At 36.3% G+C, this 18926-nt stretch overlaps 1 protein-coding gene and 1 long non-coding RNA gene across 2 annotated transcripts; one reads left to right on the forward strand and one right to left on the reverse strand.

The window, feature by feature from the left end:
• Nucleotides 1-5727: 5727 nt before the first annotated feature.
• On the reverse strand, nt 5728-9043 carry LOC131799651 (uncharacterized). The gene is made up of 6 exons (XR_009341393.2): nt 8908-9043; nt 8715-8739; nt 7534-7590; nt 7376-7450; nt 6805-6918; nt 5728-6050 (listed from the first exon to the last, which is right to left on the reverse strand). It is a non-coding gene; the product is annotated as an uncharacterized lncRNA (long non-coding RNA).
• Nucleotides 9044-9355: 312 nt separating this feature from the next.
• Nucleotides 9356-18693, forward strand: LOC131799653 (kelch domain-containing protein 1). The gene is made up of 10 exons (XM_059117353.2): nt 9356-9524; nt 10443-10698; nt 11488-11762; nt 13076-13209; nt 13892-14017; nt 14631-14812; nt 15253-15449; nt 16427-16518; nt 16652-16804; nt 17106-18693. Exons 1-10 carry the CDS (start codon nt 9421-9423, stop codon nt 17288-17290), a joined length of 1704 nt encoding a protein of 567 aa, XP_058973336.2. The 5' UTR covers nt 9356-9420; the 3' UTR covers nt 17291-18693.
• Nucleotides 18694-18926: the final 233 nt, after the last annotated feature.

Below are 18926 nucleotides of genomic sequence, written 5' to 3' on the forward strand. Positions count from 1 at the left end.
CCAACCGAGGCAAGCGTTGTAGAACGTGGTATTTCCATGGCAACAAAGTTTTTAAAGCCTACCGTGGCTTAAATATAGTTTTTAACCCTTTTACTTTGAAAACTCTTTTGTTAGATACGATGAGTCGACTTGTATCCCGTTTCCTGACTTTCAACTGGTATTTCTGTGAACTCTGCCATTTTATTACAACTTTCTGACAGAGTCGATTTTTGAGTGGGTAAAGTTAAGAAGTGAAAAAATGAAAAAAAGGAACTCTTGAACACTAATGTATCCAATAAATTTCTAATAAGATCATATACATTGTATCTTATTAGGAGAATCCTTGTTTATAGAAAAACTTATTAGCCTGAAGCAATAATTTAGGGAAGCTATACCCATTTAGTATACGCTATAGCAGTGGATAGCGTTGAGGGCGCGCTCTGATTGGCTACGCAAACTCCGAATAACCTTACTTATTCACCCTCTAGCAACTCGCGCGAGATTCGCCCCCTCAGGTATCATAAGTTTCAATTTTATGAATAAAGTGAATAGCGGACAGTTCAAAATAAAGATTATATTTTCAAATTTCTATGGAACAGAAACCGATCCTTTTTCGGCAATACGTAAGACAAATTTGTATCGCCTAATTCGTGGGAAACGAGAGACAAAAACAAAGTAAAAATAAACTCTAGCACAAAAGTTTTCTGCACAGTTAAAGAAAAACGGCCCATAAAGTACATGACTACTAATGCAAGAAATTCAGGAGTTTCTTTTAAGCCTCTATTAAAATTGACAGAAACTGAAGCAGATAACTCTAAATGTTTGAAGAAGTCTGTTCTAAGGATAGAATAAAGGGCAGACAAAAAGTGACCCTGACTTCTTTTGGAAAAATTTAACACAAGCGGCCTGTATGAGCTGGAAACATACCTCTTTTGCGTGATTCAGCTAGCTGTAGCTGTGCTGTAGCAGGGATTAGTACTCTGAGCACAATGAACCCACACGATATAATGAAAAATACTGTCACTTTCCTCTTAGTACACGTACGCACATTTGTGCAAAACGGTGGAAGCCACGCTTACACATAATTCTGCGTTAAAACGTCGTTCCTCTGGTTACCGACTACCCTGATTATTATACTGATTATTAAACAAAACTTATGAAAAAAATCTAATTAGCGTTCCAATTACAAATTCTTTAGTGTAGATATCAAACTTAAATCATCTAGTTCAGTATTTGTCAATTCTGTAAGCCTCTTACACAGTTTCATCACCAAAAGAGGTTCTTGAGAAGCAAGCAGCTTTCTATTTTTATGCAAATGACTTCTTTCGCAGTATGGGATAACGCAAACATCAGAGTGGAAGATCTAAATTTATTAAACTTGTAACATTTCCGTCAGAAAGCTCTTTCTTTCTACTTATTAGCATGACATCGGTGCAATACAAATTTTCCGTGTTCACAGAAGCTTTGTAAACATCCCTTGAAAATTGATTTTTCCTCTAACCGGGGGTTAGACTGATTAATTGTATATCACCATAAAAATGTTACCTTTTCTTTACGCTGAATATACTATCGAAGTTGTTAAAATCAGAGCTGAAAACTTTGGGAATTTCAAAGCACCTCCTAGGTACTTCGTAAAATGGCTTCTCTCATGTAACTAATCGCTGAAATGTTGCTGTTATTTGAACCCTTTCACTCTTAAGATCTCATTAGTCATTCCCTTTACTGTCTGCCATACGATTCTTATGATGTTAGCTAGGAGAATTTGATAATTGATTATATAATCACTATCCCCTAATTTATATTTTTTTCATTATCATCACTTGACCGTTTCATATTGTAATGATATTGTTAGAAGAAATTCTGTTATAGCCACTCATGGGTGTTAGAGGGTTAAGAAGTGTGCTCAAAAGCCACCGACGCTACACACCGATAACAAATTCACAATGACTACGAGCTATGCCCGAGTCCTGCTTACCAACCGAGGCAAACGTTGTAGAACGTGGTATTTCCATGGCAACAAAGTTTTTAAAGCCTACCGTGGCTTAAATATAGTTTTTAACCCTTTTACTTTGAAAACTCTTTTGTTAGATACGATGAGTCGACTTGTATCCCGTTTCCTGACTTTCAACTGGTATTTCTGTGAACTCTGCCATTTTATTACAACTTTCTGACAGAGTCGATTTTTGAGTGGGTAAAGTTAAGAAGTGAAAAAAAGAAAAAAAGGAACTCTTGAAGACTAATGTATCCAATAAATTTCTAATAAGATCATATACATTGTATCTTATTAGGAGAATCCTTGTTTATAGAAAAACTTATTAGCCTGAAGCAATAATTTAGGGAAGCTATACCCATTTAGTATACGCTATGGCAGTGGATAGCGTTGAGGGCGCGCTCTGATTGGCTACGCAAACTCCGAATAACCTTACTTATTCACCCTCTAGCAACTCGCGCGGGATTCGCCCCCGAAAACATTGTAATCGTTGCGGAAAATAAATGACTCAAATCATATTTTTGTGTTATCATGATTATCTCACTGTTTTACTAAAACAGCTTATCACCTCAGTGTCAGTGGCTAGCGGTGGATATTCACCTCGCTGCATCACGGCTCGATCGTTAAATATCAAACACCAGCCACCTCAACCTCGGAGAAAAGTTGTGAAATAGCTTTGTGAACTATTCAGCATATCGCGTTCATACTATTTTTTGTCAACTCGTCCCCTTTTTGGTATTTATTTCCAATATTGATGTTAGGGAAACGGCGAGACTAACTTTTGTTCGTGTCATTAGTGCATAACTGTCCCATTATAGCGTCGACTTATCCAAGTCATTTGCAGCTTTCAACTTCGTACCTCGAGTCGTTTTAACTCCATGGAAGCCAAGAGCTATCAGCCAAGAGCTATAAGACTATAATAACACAAAATATTTATTGACATTCGACCTATCTAACACATACGATAATCTTAGTTTGAAACTATCACTGTGGTTTTAAAAATCTGATGACAAATATCTAAAAACCACACAATTTCTTCCTTTTTCTTGCTTTGATTCTTCTCCACATGGAAAAGATATGAAAGACAGAAAAAAGAATATTTTTCTATCCATTTCCTACTTTTCTCTTCCTCGTTTATTAATCCACGGTTCAAATATACAATATTCACATATTTCACAGTCTTTCATTGAACACAATTCGTGCCTTTTTCGTATCTCACTTCTCAAAGAATTGTGAAGCACTAACACTGGCTACTGTTCAACTGAATTTAATTACACTGTAATAAAAATATAGGTGAAAAACAAAAGCTAGAGAATTTTGGAAAATAATTATCATTTTTTTATGTAAACATTCATGTATGTTCATAATAGATAAAACAAATTTGCACATTCTAATCAATTAAATTTCCAAGGATATTTTTGTCAATATACCACCAGTGAGGCACTTTTTCGACTCTCAAGTAACTCCTGAACGATCAGTCTCATTTGAAAACACTTGCGTATTACCAGTTCTGCCATAGATAAAGTTTTTTATCAATTTTTCTCTCTCTGTAGGTCTTTGTTCCAGATGTTGTGCGAGAAATTTGGAAATTTCTGAACAGATAGGTTGTCATTTACCCCACGATGTTACAGGGTTCTCAGTCAATAAGACGTTTAAGTAGTAAACAAGGACACGGAACTCTGGTACTGCTAAATTTTTTTAGGCGTTTTTACGATTCAGGTCTGTGGGTATGCCTTGTGTTAGATGATAAAAATGTTGATGGCATTTACGAAGTGTGATCGAATCGATGACTGTATGCAAGAGAAACAACTGAGCTGCTTTTTCGTTAGGCAAGACCCAAAGTCGTTAGGCAATTTAATTCTAAAAACGCCATGGAACCTTCTTTGCAAAAAATAGGAGGCAAATGGAAAGATCCTAACTTGTGTCCAGTCCCGTTCCGACTCGACATAGGATGAGGTTTTAATGAAGAAGAAAAGTCAATGTCTATGCGTTGACAGCATTTATTGGTGAAATACATTAGTTTACTTGTTGCTCTTTTTCTCTTTCAGTTATTCAGAAAGCTCGTGAGCTCGAATGATTTATTGAAAACAAATAAGATAACTTAGTTGCATAACATTTTCGTCCAAAAAAAAAAGGGTATACTTTCTATCGAGCTGCCTTTTTTCTTAGAAACGACAGAGCCGGCCACGCTGCCCTTAAATTTCCTATCTTTGGGAACTGAGAACAAGAAAGAGAAAAAAAAAACTTGTATGCTGTACTCAAAATGATGGATCTTCTTTTTGTTTTTCGTTCACACTGGCAGGAACGAGTCTTTCAGTTCGGTTAAATTTATTAGAGGCAAGGTACTCTGATTTATCTTACCTGTCTTTCTCTGCCACACCTTGGTATATACTGCTGCTATTCTGATCGAGGAGCGTTTCACCCCAGTTGCAGGTGTAGATCAGACTAAAAATTCCGTATCTTTATTGCCTCTCTCGACATGAATGGCTCAAATTGAAATGAAAACTGTATATTGGCGCTAACGCAAATGATATGAAAATTTTGAATTATTTACTTATCTTTGCTTGAACCATGAAACGCATTCGTGACAGGAGAATATAAATATTGATATTCTACTGTTCGTGATTATTTTGCGTATGTTACGCCCAAACCGCAAACAAAGATGATAAGTTTTGCATGTTAAAGTCTAATTAGATATCCAGGTTTATTCAATGACCTGCCCATATAACTCACCAGAAGGTCTTAATGCCGCGATAAACCGTTAGCCGTAAAAAGGGCAACAAAAACGACCCAGCCGTTAGACTTAAAAATTGATATAACAATATTACGGAGCCTTGAGGGGGGACATAGTTAAACTTTATCGTGACACACCAAAATCCTCTCCCCCCGCCTCCCAACCCAGGTGATAAATAAAATATATCCCTGAGTTTCATAAAATTTCATAAAATTCCCAAAATCGGGCCAAGTTATTCAAGAGTAACATATATTTCGGTTTGAGCATTGGGCAAAGAATTAGGAAATGAAAGAAAGAAGTCTACATTTCAACCCCTAAAGCACAGTTCGTATCTTTATTTCTCGGCGAATGGTGAACTACTGATCCTCGCCGTTGTTTAAAAATAATTGTGAATTACAAAGCTGGAGAATACGAGTCGTTGCGCTAAGCCGGTATCAATGAGATCGCGTTTCGAGCCCTTCCGAAACCTGAAGTCTCTTCACTGGTTTTTCCTTGATGTGCGATTTTGGTAATTGCAATTTACTATTGAGGAGCAATTTGTCATGCATCATAAATATGTTAAATTACGATTCTTTTCAAATATTTGGCGATCAATTTTCTTTCTGGGAACAAAGAACTCGCTCATTATTTGTCAGCAATGGCTCAAGCCCTTCTTTCAAATCTAAATTATTGTGGCAGGTCCAACTTTCTGCTATTGCTTTGAAAGCACTGAACCGTTAAGGATCAAAATTGGTTTTTGTTCCGCGTCAATTTTGCGCGGGGGGAAAACGTCTTCAGCAAATGAATTGAATATCAATATAATAAATTTTCCTGGCGCAAATATATTATCGACAATTATTACATTAAAACTAAGAATTCTCATTTTAATTCTGGCTTGCAGCCTTATTTCTTTAAATTTGGAAATTCCAACGAACGTCTCGCTGGCATTTTTCAACTCAGCTGAACAACACAAACCAACCCAACATTCCTCTGCATACGCATAATCAGTTAAAATACAGCATCAGATCTAACGACAACCAAGTAGTAAACGTAAACAACTTTGTTTAATTAGTTCAACAAGAAAAAAAGAAGGAGATTTTCACATTGGTGTAAAACATTTGACCAAAACGATCAGTGTAGTCACTAACGACACAAACATTATAGCTTGTTTACATCTCAAAAAACAGGAAAATTATTACTCAGAAGTTAATTAACTGAATAAAGAGGAATAACATGCACAGTTGGTTTTCCACAGTGCCGCCAGATGAAATCACTAAACTTCATCAAGAAGTCAGCCAAACGTTTTAACGATTTTAAGCTGCTCCCATCATTCAAGGTCATCCATCTGGAACAAACAGCTGATTCGAACTGAAACAAAACGTATTCAGATGAATAACTGATTGGATAAATCAGTAAAATTAATCAATAGTGTTAGTCCCGATTTGAGAATCAGTAGAAATAATCTGATTGTCCTCCATGATCTATAAAAAATTATCATGAAAAATGTGCTCACATGTTTTCAAAAATAGCCAAAGTTTTTCCATACTTTGTACCAGAAATGTATTTGTACATCAAGTTCAAGGTTGCTCAACGAAGTAACACTGAATTTATTGGCATGGACAACATTGAAAGAAGCTCCTTAACAAGGCAACAGTATATGTTGCTAGCATTAAACTCCCAATATCTCCCCTATAGCTGCCACACATTTTCTTGTAAATCAGTAACAAGAATTTGGTGTTAGATCAAGATAACTTCTTCTTCATTAGATTGAGTATTCTCATTATCTGTCTGCTGGAGAACGTATGGAAATTATTGGGAGATGCTACATGTTCATCACTTCTACAAGCAAACAGGTTAGGACTACAAGATGGCCCACAATAATTGAAGCTCAGAATTCATATAAAAAAATATATAATTTCAATTCTCTTCCATAGCTTATCAACAACAGTGCTCACAGAATCTTTTCCAAAGCAGTTCTCCTCATGTTTGGCAGTAGAAAAAATGATAGGTTCAGACCATGAAATTAACATGTACACACCCTCTAAGTGAATCTCATTGACAAATAAATGGTTCTCACACATTGAATTGTAACAGTCTACATGATCTATTTACCAATAATTACCTTGACTGTACACATTTTCCTTGCACATGCAGTGGACCATCAAGGCTGGGCTTTGCGTATTGCCTCCAGAATCTTCTCCATTTTGCTTCCGGAGTCCACATATCCATCACCACCCTAAAAACAAGATTAATACAAACTGCTGTGTTAGTGCAAATCCTGAAAGGGGGCAGTGCACATTTTTAAGATGTATACAACTTTACATTTTGCTTAAAATTCACTTTGCTTTGTTCAAAACACATTCAATGTGAGGAAAATTAAAAAGTACTCTGAAATCAAACTGAGGCTACATATTTATTTTATGTCTGTAAGATTGGGAGGATTTGCAGTAAACCCTGCCAACTCTAACTCTAACAAAAAATTGTTTGAGTTAGCTGATAGTAAATAACTGAAAAATAGGGTCAAGGAAAATCAGATCTTGTTCAAGTTACTGGGGGTTTGAGTTAGCAAAGTTCTACTGTAGTTTTCAAAGAGATTTGTCTTTACTAGCCTAAAAGAGGTTGTCTCGAAAATTGAAGGAGGTCCATGATGTGAAATTTTGAAGGTTAGTAGTGACAACATTCAATAATTTCACCTTTTTGGAATGAACAAGTTTACCAGCCACCTCTACTTCCAAATAACCTGTTACTCCTGGTGTTCCATATCCTTCCTGGAAAATGTACACATGTATATTTAATCAAGGTTTAGAGAACTTTTTTATTCTCTCAATTCAACAAACTTCACAGTACATACCACTTCTACTTCTGTGTCATCAAACTCTTCGAGGATCTCTTTTTTGATCTTCTCAAACTGGAGGGAATAAACCAAGGGAGTCCACTCAATACAAAGTGTTTCCCTCTTCAAGCAGCAACCACTAAAATTTAGCACCTGTGGAACTTCATATGCCATACAACTTCCTAATCTTGCTTGGAATTCTTAAAAAATTCAACAGGTGATAGGATTTCTCTACCGGTTTAAAAATCTCTTTTATCCTGTTGTGCAGGGTAAAAGAGATTCAAACTGAATGCAAGCTCGTAATTTCATGCAAGGGGGATTTCTTGCCACATGTTACTCATTGAAATAAGAGTGAAAATTAAAACAGATGGCAAACCAATAATTTTTTTAACACAAGAAGGTTGCATGCAGTCCATCACTGGCTACTTCTTATTGCTCTAAACTAACTCTCTGATTTACAGGACCCCTAAATTTCAATGATGGCTGGCAGTGCAAAACAATTTGCTTAAGTACCCACAAATGTTCTTTCTAGGACATTTTTATTAAATTCATGGAGTTTAAAAACTCAGTGTTGCCGTGTTACCTCAAAAGTTAGCAAACTAGAGCACAAGTAAACTTCATCTTAACCTCCCTGGGCAAGACTTCTGCACAGTGCAAAATTTCAATTTGATTTACAGTTCTTGGATGAAGATGACAATAGCAAAAACAATAGATTGCCTGCTGGTACTACAGCACCTTTCCCATTCCTGTCTTACAGGGGTGAGGAGAAATGTTTATATGAGAAATCCTTCCCTTTCCTCCAATACTCATGCAAAGTGAGTTGCCTTACCCCTCCCTCCTAAAGGTTTGTGATCGGGTGGGTGGAGGGGATGGGATTGTTCCTGCTGCAAAATGCAACAACCCTTGGAAAGCAACTCATTAAAATGCAGAGTTAGGTACGTAGGAAAAGCAGATTGTCGATAAATGCTGGTAATATCACGAGTCAATTGTAAAAAAACTAAAGCAAAAAAAGTTCGTTGTTGATAATAGTTTGCTTTAAAACGGTAAACCGTAAAATTTTTCTGGGATTTGGCCAATACAAATTCAAATCGAGTAATGGGTTTTGCTGCGTCATGCACACTTTTCACTGGTTTGCGAAAACTAGCCATACTTCTGCTCATGTTAATAATCTTGTCAAGCTCACATTAGAAGAATCATACCTTGGGCCTGTACCCTCATCCACCACTGCAAAGGAAACACACAAGTTGTGTGATTATTGAGACTCAGTAAAGGCAGTAAGTTTTCAAGTGATTAGGCAACGAGGTAGACAGTGCGAATGCAAAATTTTGATGCAAGTCTTGCACGACATTTAACGACAAAGACTCAAGTAAAAGTATAAACAAGTCTGCTTACCAATAGGTGATCTTAACCTTTACCGGCATATTGCTGTCGAAAAGTTTTAACGGTCGTAAAAACCTGAAAAATTGCAATACTCTCGCCACGACGTGTTGCGACAAATACTGCCAACGCCTTTACTAATACAATATGTTTCACCCAGAAATGATTGCGGGTAACGAAGGTGTTTCCCTCGGGTACACAGTTAGGCACCTTTTTCCCGTTCGACGTCCTGTAAAACATTTCCGGCAGTTTTTTTTTTTTTCTTATTCAAACCTATAAAAAATTTTGTCATTAGGTAATTTTCGGGCTATTCACTCATATTTAATGACTATAACTCTTGAAATAAGGGATTATTGAAGCTTTATTTATACCCTCAGCCTCCCCTCCCCTAGAAAACTTTCTACTCTCCCAGAGTGCACCGTAGGCGTATTCTATAAAAAATAAAATAGCGCGCGCATTTCAAGTGAGTCTCACGGAGGAAATGTTTTCTTAGTCTTCACGATTTCAATATTTTGTTGACTGTTTGATATGAATACTCCGAGTGTAAAAGATCTACCGGATGACGATTCTCCTAATCTCTACGTAGTGTTCAATGTGTGGGAACCGCCCAGACGTTTGAGTCGGTCTACAAGGTAAAGAAGGACAATTTTCTTTAAGCGCGCCCTGGAAAACCATGAGTTGATAATGATCTTGAGTTTCTATTACTCAGTTGTTCATTTATATGATTGTTGTAATTTAGATCTAAAGAAATCTTAGGTTTTGCAGAAGCTTGTGTAGGTCTTTGTGAAGTGTTCGATCTGCCAAGTATAGCTATTTTGATGACTGGGAATGTTTCTTGTTGGTTTTGAACAAATTTAATTATTGTTATTGATGATTCGTAAGTTTCCGCGCGTTCGATTCCATGATCGCCTCGTTTTACACGCAATGTACATGCTACAGTGTTAATGCTTTATGAGAAAATTGATTAACTTTTCCCGTTGAAGCACAAGTGGCAAAATTATTACCTATAATACTTTTATTACAAAGACATGCATGTAATTGCAGACCAGTTTTGAGTGTAAAAAGCTGCATTAGAGTTCCTTTGTCCTTTTTCTTTTGGAAGAGAAGCCTTTAACGTCATCTATTTCTCATGAGTTATTAAAATCACCTGTTAAGTGAAATCTTTTTAAGTAAGTAATATAATGAATTATTTTCTGTAGATTTCCTCTCTTGTGTAGGGTTCTTTGAACCCTTTAGTGACCAACACAGAATTTCTCCTTACAATATCAGTACAAGATCAAGCAGGCAAGCGATGAAAATAAAGAAATAAAATTAATCAGGAGATTGTTAGTTGATTCAATACCAATTTCTCTGAACTAACATCAGAAGAATTGCAGGGCAGGCAATAATGAGAATTACAAATAAGATCTCGGAGCATAAATAAGTTGTGTTGAAGATGATGATTAAGATGATGACGATAATTATAATTATTAAATACATGAACTATTACACTTACTTTATTTATGGTAGAATTTTACTACTTCTTGGTTATTTCTTTTCTCTGTCTGCAGTGATAAAGAAAGAGGAGACAACAAAAAATGCTTCCATTGCCGTTTCCCACTACCGCTGCCAGAACAAATCATAATTTTTAGTCTTGGAAAATGGGAAGTGAATTTCAAGGGACAGGAGATAATAGCAGAAGTATCTCTTGAGGCAGAGACTCCACCTCAGAAAATAGGCACACTATCATGCAGGAGTAAAGCACTTTGTTGGGATGAGGGATGGAAGACAAAGTTTTTTAAAAGAAGTGAAGAGCTTACAGAAGAGGTACTACATTTGTATTAGAATATTGCTGTTTTGCCAAGGATTATTCCATCAAGAGATCTGTCCCTAATTTTTCTTTCCCCTTGAAGAAAGAAGAGCATTTGGAGAGGAGGGTGTGAAACCAACCAGTGTCAAATCTTGTGCTATGTCTCTTTGACTTCCCCTTATTTTTTTAATATTTGCCTCAAATCAAGGCAGACCATTTTTGTTCATGTTTTACCCTAATTTCATCTTTTGATTTAGAAAAATATTGTATACAAAAAAAACCCAGTCTCATTTTGGCTGTCATTGTGAGTCATTGTGAGTCCTTTGTTGTAACTATAGCAATTGAATTTGAGTCTTGAGCATCCCATTTGTGTTCTGTTCTGCTCTAGCAGTGCCTAGTGGCCTCTGGTACCTTATTTTTGTTCCTGGGCAACCAGGGAATCTTAGTTTTTTCATAAAAAGCATATGTTGGGCACCCTGGATTTCACAATTTCAGAGCACTGAGCTCCCTTCAATTTTTCATAAAGCACAGCCTTGTGTTCTCAGAACTGTTTTTGAAATATAAATTGACTGGATCTTACAAGCTTTCAAAAAAACAAGTTTAGCAATTGTTTATTAAAGATAAAAGTGGGTTGCCCGTGGTGCTTGGGGTTTGTTCAAAGTTTACTCTTTACTGCTATTTTATTTTTAGAACATTATAATGCATAACTATGCAATACAGACTAAACTAAAAAAATAATAGCCTTCTACAGTGCAGACCCACATTTATCATAGATTATGAATTAATTTTGATGCTTTATTTTTTAGGGGCGAATGGCTAAGCTGACCCTAAGAACTGTGAATGAAAAATGCAATGATGAAAAAGAAAACAAGAAATTTTGTGAACATGCTGTACTATCACCAACACAGGAAACTCAAAGAGATTCTTCCAAGAGTCCTGTCACACCAGGAAGTTTAAAAAACCTGAAGCAACAAAAGCTCAATTTCAATGAATGTACAAAGATGGAGTATTCTCCTGTGGAACCAAAAGATGTCATTTCACCCCCACCCACTAAGAAACGGAGACAGAGCAATGCTGATACGTGAGTAGACTCTTAACCCTTTACACCTCAACATCAGTATGCATATTCTCCATACTGTTCTCTATACATTTCCCAAGGTACTGACAAGGAGAATTAGCATAACAATCTAGAGGTTTTGTAGTTTTTGATCATTTCCATTATTCTCATGACCCTAATTTGTGATTCAGGGAAGATATTGTAAGGAGAAATTAGATGCTAATCACTCTTAGGGGTTAAAGGGTTAACCCTTTACACCTCAACATCAATAGGCATACTCCCCATGCGGCTCCCTAAACATTCCCTAAGGTGCTGACAAGGAGAATTTCAAGAGCTTAGCATCTTTAGTTGGAGATCATTTTAAATATTCTCATGACCTTAATGTGTGATTCGGTGATGATATTGTAAGGAGAAATTAGATGCTAGTCATTCTTAGGGGTGAATTTCTCAGAGGTCTGTGCTACAGTTTATCAGTTTTGGAAAGTGTGATTAAAGTATAGACATATACGCCCTACTAATTTCTATATAATGAGCTGAATTGCACAAGTTTTTTAATTTGCTCTTGGTAGATCTATTGGAGGACAGATGCTTAAATGAGGTCACCATTATCAACATTTTGCTTTTTTATCAAATAAATGAACCCTTAAGAGTGACTAACATCTAATTTCTCCTTGCCATATCACCCCTGAATCAAACATTGAGGTCAGGAGAATAAAGGAACTGATCACCAACTATAGAAGCTCTTGATTGTTAGACAAAATCTCCTTGTCAGTACCCTGAGAAATATTTAGAGAACAGTATGGAGAATATGCATACTGATGTTAGGGTGTAAAGGGTTAATAAATTCCATATTGCCAGGTATCTGTTCAATAAAATAGATCACAGAAGATGTTGTAATGTGGTAAGAACATCAGTGGTACACTTAGTTGCACCTTAGGTTCCTTTTTTTTTTCTTTTTTTTTTTTGTCCTTACCACACATTAACCCTTTAACTCCTGTGAGTGACCAAGACAGAATTTCTCCTTACAATATCAATACAATATCAACCAGATAAGAGAAGAGAATAAAGAAAAATATCAATTTGGGGATAATTAGTCGATCCAATGCTAAATTCTCTGAACGAACATTATAAGAATTGTATGGTTGACAGTAAGGAGAATTACAAATTTGATCTGAGAGTTAAAGGGTTCATCTGTGATCTTACCGAACTGAAGTTCAGCAACATAAAAAGGAATCAATTTGTTGATCAGTTAATCCCATGTCCTTCATATTAGCCTCAGGTAAATTACAGTCTTCATTGGGTAACTGTTCCTTTTTTTTTCTTCTTGCTTTTAAAAGTCCTATTCAAGGTCAGAGACAGAATTCCAGAAAAGGTTCAAGTTGTGCCAAAAAGAATCACAGAAACAATCCAGTGAAGAGTCCTGATGTGCTGACACCACCTGACACTCCATCAACCATCAACATGAGTGATGGTAAGTTTATGAAAATCTCATGATACACTTTATTCTAAATGCAAGAAATAATATGTTGAAGAAATAATCAGAATGAGAGAGTTGCATTACATACTATGGTGGTCAAATAGCACTCCATCACATTATTGGAAATGTATCCTTAAATTTGCACTTTGAAATTATCACACTCTATAAATTTTCTATGCAAAATCTCAAGAACGTGTCATTTTGGGCCACATTTTTTGTCATGTATTGTAAAAAGAAGTAGTCCTGAAGAGTAAATGAATGTCTGCATGGAAGGCAACTCATATCTGTTTTCAACTTTTTTTTTAATTATATGGAATACAATGGCAAGTAGTTTCTTACTGTATTTTCTTGAATAAGTGCATACACTCTAATATGACTTATAAGTGTCCCCCCTAAAATAAATGCCCACCCCCCTCAGGCTAATTCATCAATAAGTGCCCCCCCTCCTCTGTTACTTACTCCAATAATAGGGATACAAGGAAAACCTGTTTCTATTGCCACTTTATCTATAACTTTTCAAGCTTCGACTAAATTGGAATCAGAACAGTTTAGTAGCTTCCTAATTAGCACCCCTTCTACTTAGCAATCTTTTTCCAATAAGTTCCCCTCCCTTAAGCCAAAATTTTAAATGAGCACCTGGGCACTTATTCAAGGAATATTTACTTGTATTCATTAGTGCCATCAGGCCGATGGGGGCATGACATGTGTTTGATTGACAAGAGGAAGGCTATTCTGATTGGAGGACAAGGAAACAAGCAACAGATGGCAAAAGATTCTGTTTGGACTCTGAATTTGTCCCAAGGTTAGTTATGCCATGTCTTTTCCACACTTCCTATGGAAAAATTAGTTTTACAGGGCTTATAAAATATGTGTAGCTCAGCACTCTTTAAGTTGCTACAATTGGAAACCTTAAGTTATAAAATGGTTGTGTCAAATAACATTTCAGTTCCTCATCCCAAAGTGGAACTGAAAATTTGTACAACATTCATAATTACTTATTTGAAATATTTCAAGCAAATATATATCACTTTACAATTTATACCATGATAAGCAATAGATAATAAGGATACTGATAAATGTACTTGCTGCATGACTGTAGTAAACAGGTCACTAAAGAGACAACTTTTGCTGAAAAATTAGTTGGCAAAATTTTTTTCTACTCACCTTGGGGACCAAAACAGGTGCAGGTTAGAGCTCCTTAATATTGCAAGCATAGCACCTGGCAGAGTCTGATTGTTTAGATTTTGTTGTACAATGTTGCACAGTGTCCTTCCTTACTACTTTTACTATTTTGTTTTTAGTGACAACACACCATATTAATGATTTAAGGTTACCAAAGGCAACTTTGAGAAAATTTTTCCTTCCATTCTGCTGTGATATAATGTTGAATTTGCTTGACGGAATATTTTTTTAAGGATGCCCATCTTGGCATGAGGAGAGCTGCATAGGAGGTGGTGCTGATAGGCGAATTGGACACACAGTCACGTATAACCCAGAGAAGAAAGTGTTGTATGTGTATGGTGGTTCAAAAACAAAGAGATGGTTTAGTGATGTAAACATTCTGGACTTGAAAACAAATACCTGGTCGGCTGTTAAGGTTAGTGAGAACAAATGTAGGCACATTGATTTGCTTCATTAGGTCAGGTCCCAAGATTTCATCCATGCCTGTCACCTCTGATTACTAAAAATTTCCTTTGTAACTAGAGGAAGAAGTGGTAAAATGGCCATCACCCTGGACTCTGGCTGATTTTTTATTGATTCTCATCACCTGTTTGTTGAACAATGTATGAGAAAGGCTAGGAGAAGTTATATTTCTATCACTTTTCAGATTGAAATAATCCAACATTAAGGTGGTATGCAGCAAATCAATTTCAAATTGCTTGCTTCCTTTAGCTGCTAATCTGGCTGGGTTTTTATGATAGGTAAATGCTTTGTCTTATGATAAATTCTTTTGTCAAACTGCATCATATGATTTTCAACTCTCCCCTGGCAATTCTTCTGACACATTGCAATGCAAATATCTGCTCTCTCTTTCAGGCTGTTGGTAATGCTCCCACTAGAGCCTATCATAGCTGTAACTTGTTTTGTGGGGAGCTGCTTGTATTTGGTGGTGTGTTTCCAAATCCTGATCCAGAACCTGATGGCTGTAGTAATGAGCTTTATATCTTCAACACAGGATCAAACAACTGGTACAAACCAATCACAAGAGGAACCCCACCCAAACCAAAATCAGGGTAATTGAAATTAACTGTTTCCTAGTAAAAGATAAAGTCTTACATGTGATCCAAGTGACATAATGCTGGTGTTCTACTCCATGAGTTTTGTTGGCATTAGTGACCAAAGCAGCACTTAATCATCTTATTCAAAGCTTCAACCTCCCCCCTGCCCCTCAGGAAACCCACAGGTATTTGACTGTTGTCAGAACCCAGGAGTGGGGAATTTGAACCTTGCTTGGGTGGGATGGGGATATGGACAGACTACACATGTTTTAATTTTAAACATGGAGGAGATTAAACATAAAGAGTCAGCTTTTGTGAGAAAATGGCCTAGAAGGAAACTTTCTCTTTTTAGAATGATGCTTTTGAGCAAAAAATCAAACAGCAGCACTGACAACTGCTACATGACCTTGCTAGATATTATAAAATTTGTTGATCACACAAGAAATAATTCAATAACAAATTGTAATTTAGTATTATCAACTTAGTGGATGATGTAAATTGGCCATCATAAAGAGTTTAAAAGCTGATGTTCTGAGAATTAGCCCTTTGTGAATTCTCTCGCAAAGGGTAAACACTCAACTTATCAATTTATGTTATCAACTCAGTTGACAAGGCTAAATTAACCTGTTATACTCTCCCACCAACACAGTTTCTTACCCCCTTTGATTAAAATTTGTGCTTGAGTGGGGCATTTCAATGCATTTTTTCCCATGGGGTTGGAGGGGGGGGGGGGTAAATTGAATTAACCAATCTACAAAAGTTCAAAAGCCAGGGGGGTTGCCCAGGGGGGATGTTGAAAAGTGAAAGGTCCAAAATTGTGTACCTCTTCATAGTGCCAAGGTGAGGCTTTGCAAAATGTTTAGAGTATGTTATACTTTGGTTGTGACTGGTCTGGAAATGAAGGGAACTCTGTTGTGACTCTTATGTAGAACTCTTTTTGGCAGGGATCTGTTGGTTGAGATTTAACTTAGATTTCCTCCTTCTCTTGACAGTCACTCAGCATCTTTATTAGGTGACAGATTGGTTATATTTGGAGGCTGGGATTTTCCACAATGTTACAATGATGTTTCAATTATCGACTTGGGTGAGTTTCAGAGCAACTTGCTTTTAACAAGCAGTCTATAATTTTTGCTTCCTCCTCTGTAAATTTGCTGTTAGAAGTCCAAGTCCAAACCAAGTATAATTTTAAAGAACTGTTGATTTGGTTTTGAATTCAGCAATGATGGAGTTTTCAAGTCCTGTTTTATCTGGCACCCTTCCATCACCTCGTAGTTGGCATGCCTCAGCTGTTCTTCCCAGACAAAGGATTTTCATTCATGGTGGTTATGATGGTGAACAGATCCTCACAGACTCATTTGTACTTGAGCTAAGTGAGTTCAATTTTTTTTTCTTTTGTATTAGTGTACTTGTTGGCAACTCACAAATATCACAGATTAAATATTTTGGCATATCATCCATAATCTTCTCTTAGTTCCAAAGTATGTTATGTTCCTTAAAAGTAAGTATTTTAGGGTTTATTTATTTGTTAAGATCCCTTCTTCCCACCCTCGGAGAGATCCTGTTCCCCCCTAAGAACTTTCTGTTCCTACCTCTGTGCCATGAACATGGTAGTTCATCTCCAGAAAAAGAATGCTAACAGAAATGATGTACAATTTTTAATTCTGATTGTAGGAACTTTAACTTGGATTACGGTTAAGACCAGTAAAAGCCTCACAGCAAGGGCAGGGCATGTAGCTCTATTTCTACCTGTGGAGGATGAAGAAAAAGAGAAGGAAGAAATTGCTGTGTTTGGCGGTGGTGACAATGCTGGAGGATACTTCAATGATCTAGTTGTCTTTTCACCCAGCACTTGTTAACATTACAATGCACCAGGCAACTTATTGTGTCAGAAGATTATTATGAACATCAAGCTGTTTCTAAAGCAATTAATAAGAAGGAAATATTCAAGTGAAAGGGTTCAGTTTTCAGTTCATATTTGTTATAACAAATAGAGTAGTTGTGTGGTAGGATTCTACTGCAAACTGTTAAATAAATTATAGAATCTGTAGTGTTAGAAATATAACATATGATGTAATTATTGACATTTTTAAGTATTTCATAACCAGACTAGTTAAATAAGCTGATCCAGGGTGAACATTTTGATGTAATTTTGATTGTTTTTTGTATATAGTGTGTCAGAGCTTTGTTTTGAGAAGCATAATGTTTTGAAGGCAAAGTTTTGAATTTTGCATCGAATGTAAGGCAAAACCGGAGCTAACAAAAAATCTGAGGTGTAAACCTCAGTAAACCTCAAAAACACAAATTCATGCTAACCTTGGTTCATTTTAACCCTTTGACCCCTAAGAGTGACCAGCTTCTAATTTCTCCCTAAATATCACCCCTGAATCAAACACTAAGTTCACGAGAATCAAGGAAATGATCACCAACTTATGAAGCTCTTGATTGTTGAACAAATTCTCCTTGTCAGAACCTTGGGAAATGTATAGAAAATAGTATGGAGAATATGCATACTGATGTCAGGGTGTAAAGGGTTAATCATATTTTGAACTACCAGCTTTAAGCTCTAGTTTTCTTTTAAAGTAAACTTCAAACTGTTTGTATCTCATTTTACTTAGTATGTTAGACTTGCGAGTATTAAACATGTTGATTCCAGGATGCAGGAGTGAAAATGAGATAAACAATTATTACTTACTTTGCTAAAGCATATTCTTTATAGAGAAAGTGTAGCTCAAAAAAAAAAAACTTTCCCTCTTATCTTCAAACAAATGCTCTTATTATATACCTAGACTTTCCGTCAACAAAACAAGCACTGTGATTGGTTGATTCTCGGTCACATGCCCCTGATCCAATTCAAATGTATCCTGATTGGGAAAAAATTGTGCAGTTGTTGCTTATGTGCTTAGTCCAACAGCATGTTTTTGCCATTTGTTTAAGAGAAAATATAAAATATATAACAAAGCACTTAATATATGGTCCCTTGGGAAACTGGTTAGCTTTTGTTTTGCCTGATGTATCCCTCAACTTCCTCTTGGGAAACATCATGACTTTCGCAAAAACAAAACTGAATGTTTCCCTCAGTACTATACCCTAAGTTTATGTTGTTTGTGGGGAGAATAATTCTCAAGGTAGAACCAGTAATGGTCAAAATTAAGAAAAAAGGAAAAGGTGATCTTATTTACTTGACCCTTTCACTCTCAAGATCTCTGTTGTAATTCTCCCTACCGACTGCCAAATACCGGTAATAAATTCTTATGAAGTTGCCCATAGTTTGGAGAATTTGGTATTGGATAATTTAAATTCCCTAATTCATATTTTTCTTTATTCTTATCACTTGCCTTCTTGACATTGCATTGATGTTGTGAGGAGAAATTTTGTATTGGTCACTTATGGGAGGTAACCCCTCAACTCCTACCAGGGACTAGCATCTAATTACTTCCTATATCAACCCTGAATCACACGTTTAAGTTACAAAGGAACTGGTCACTGACTAAA

Source organism: Pocillopora verrucosa, chromosome 7, assembly GCF_036669915.1.
Source record: "Pocillopora verrucosa isolate sample1 chromosome 7, ASM3666991v2, whole genome shotgun sequence".
NCBI lineage: Eukaryota > Metazoa > Cnidaria > Anthozoa > Scleractinia > Pocilloporidae > Pocillopora > Pocillopora verrucosa.

Excerpts from the sequence above, each read along its gene's own strand:
- LOC131799653 (XM_059117353.2), top strand. The coding sequence starts at position 9,421 with ATGAATACTCCGAGTGTAAAAGATCTACCGGATGACGATTCTCCTAAT. Across the intron at positions 14,813-15,252 it reads ATACCTGGTCGGCTGTTAAG|GCTGTTGGTAATGCTCCCAC; the intron begins GTTAGTGAGAAC and ends TCTCTCTTTCAG. Across the intron at positions 16,519-16,651 it reads TGTTTCAATTATCGACTTGG|CAATGATGGAGTTTTCAAGT; the intron begins GTGAGTTTCAGA and ends TTTTGAATTCAG.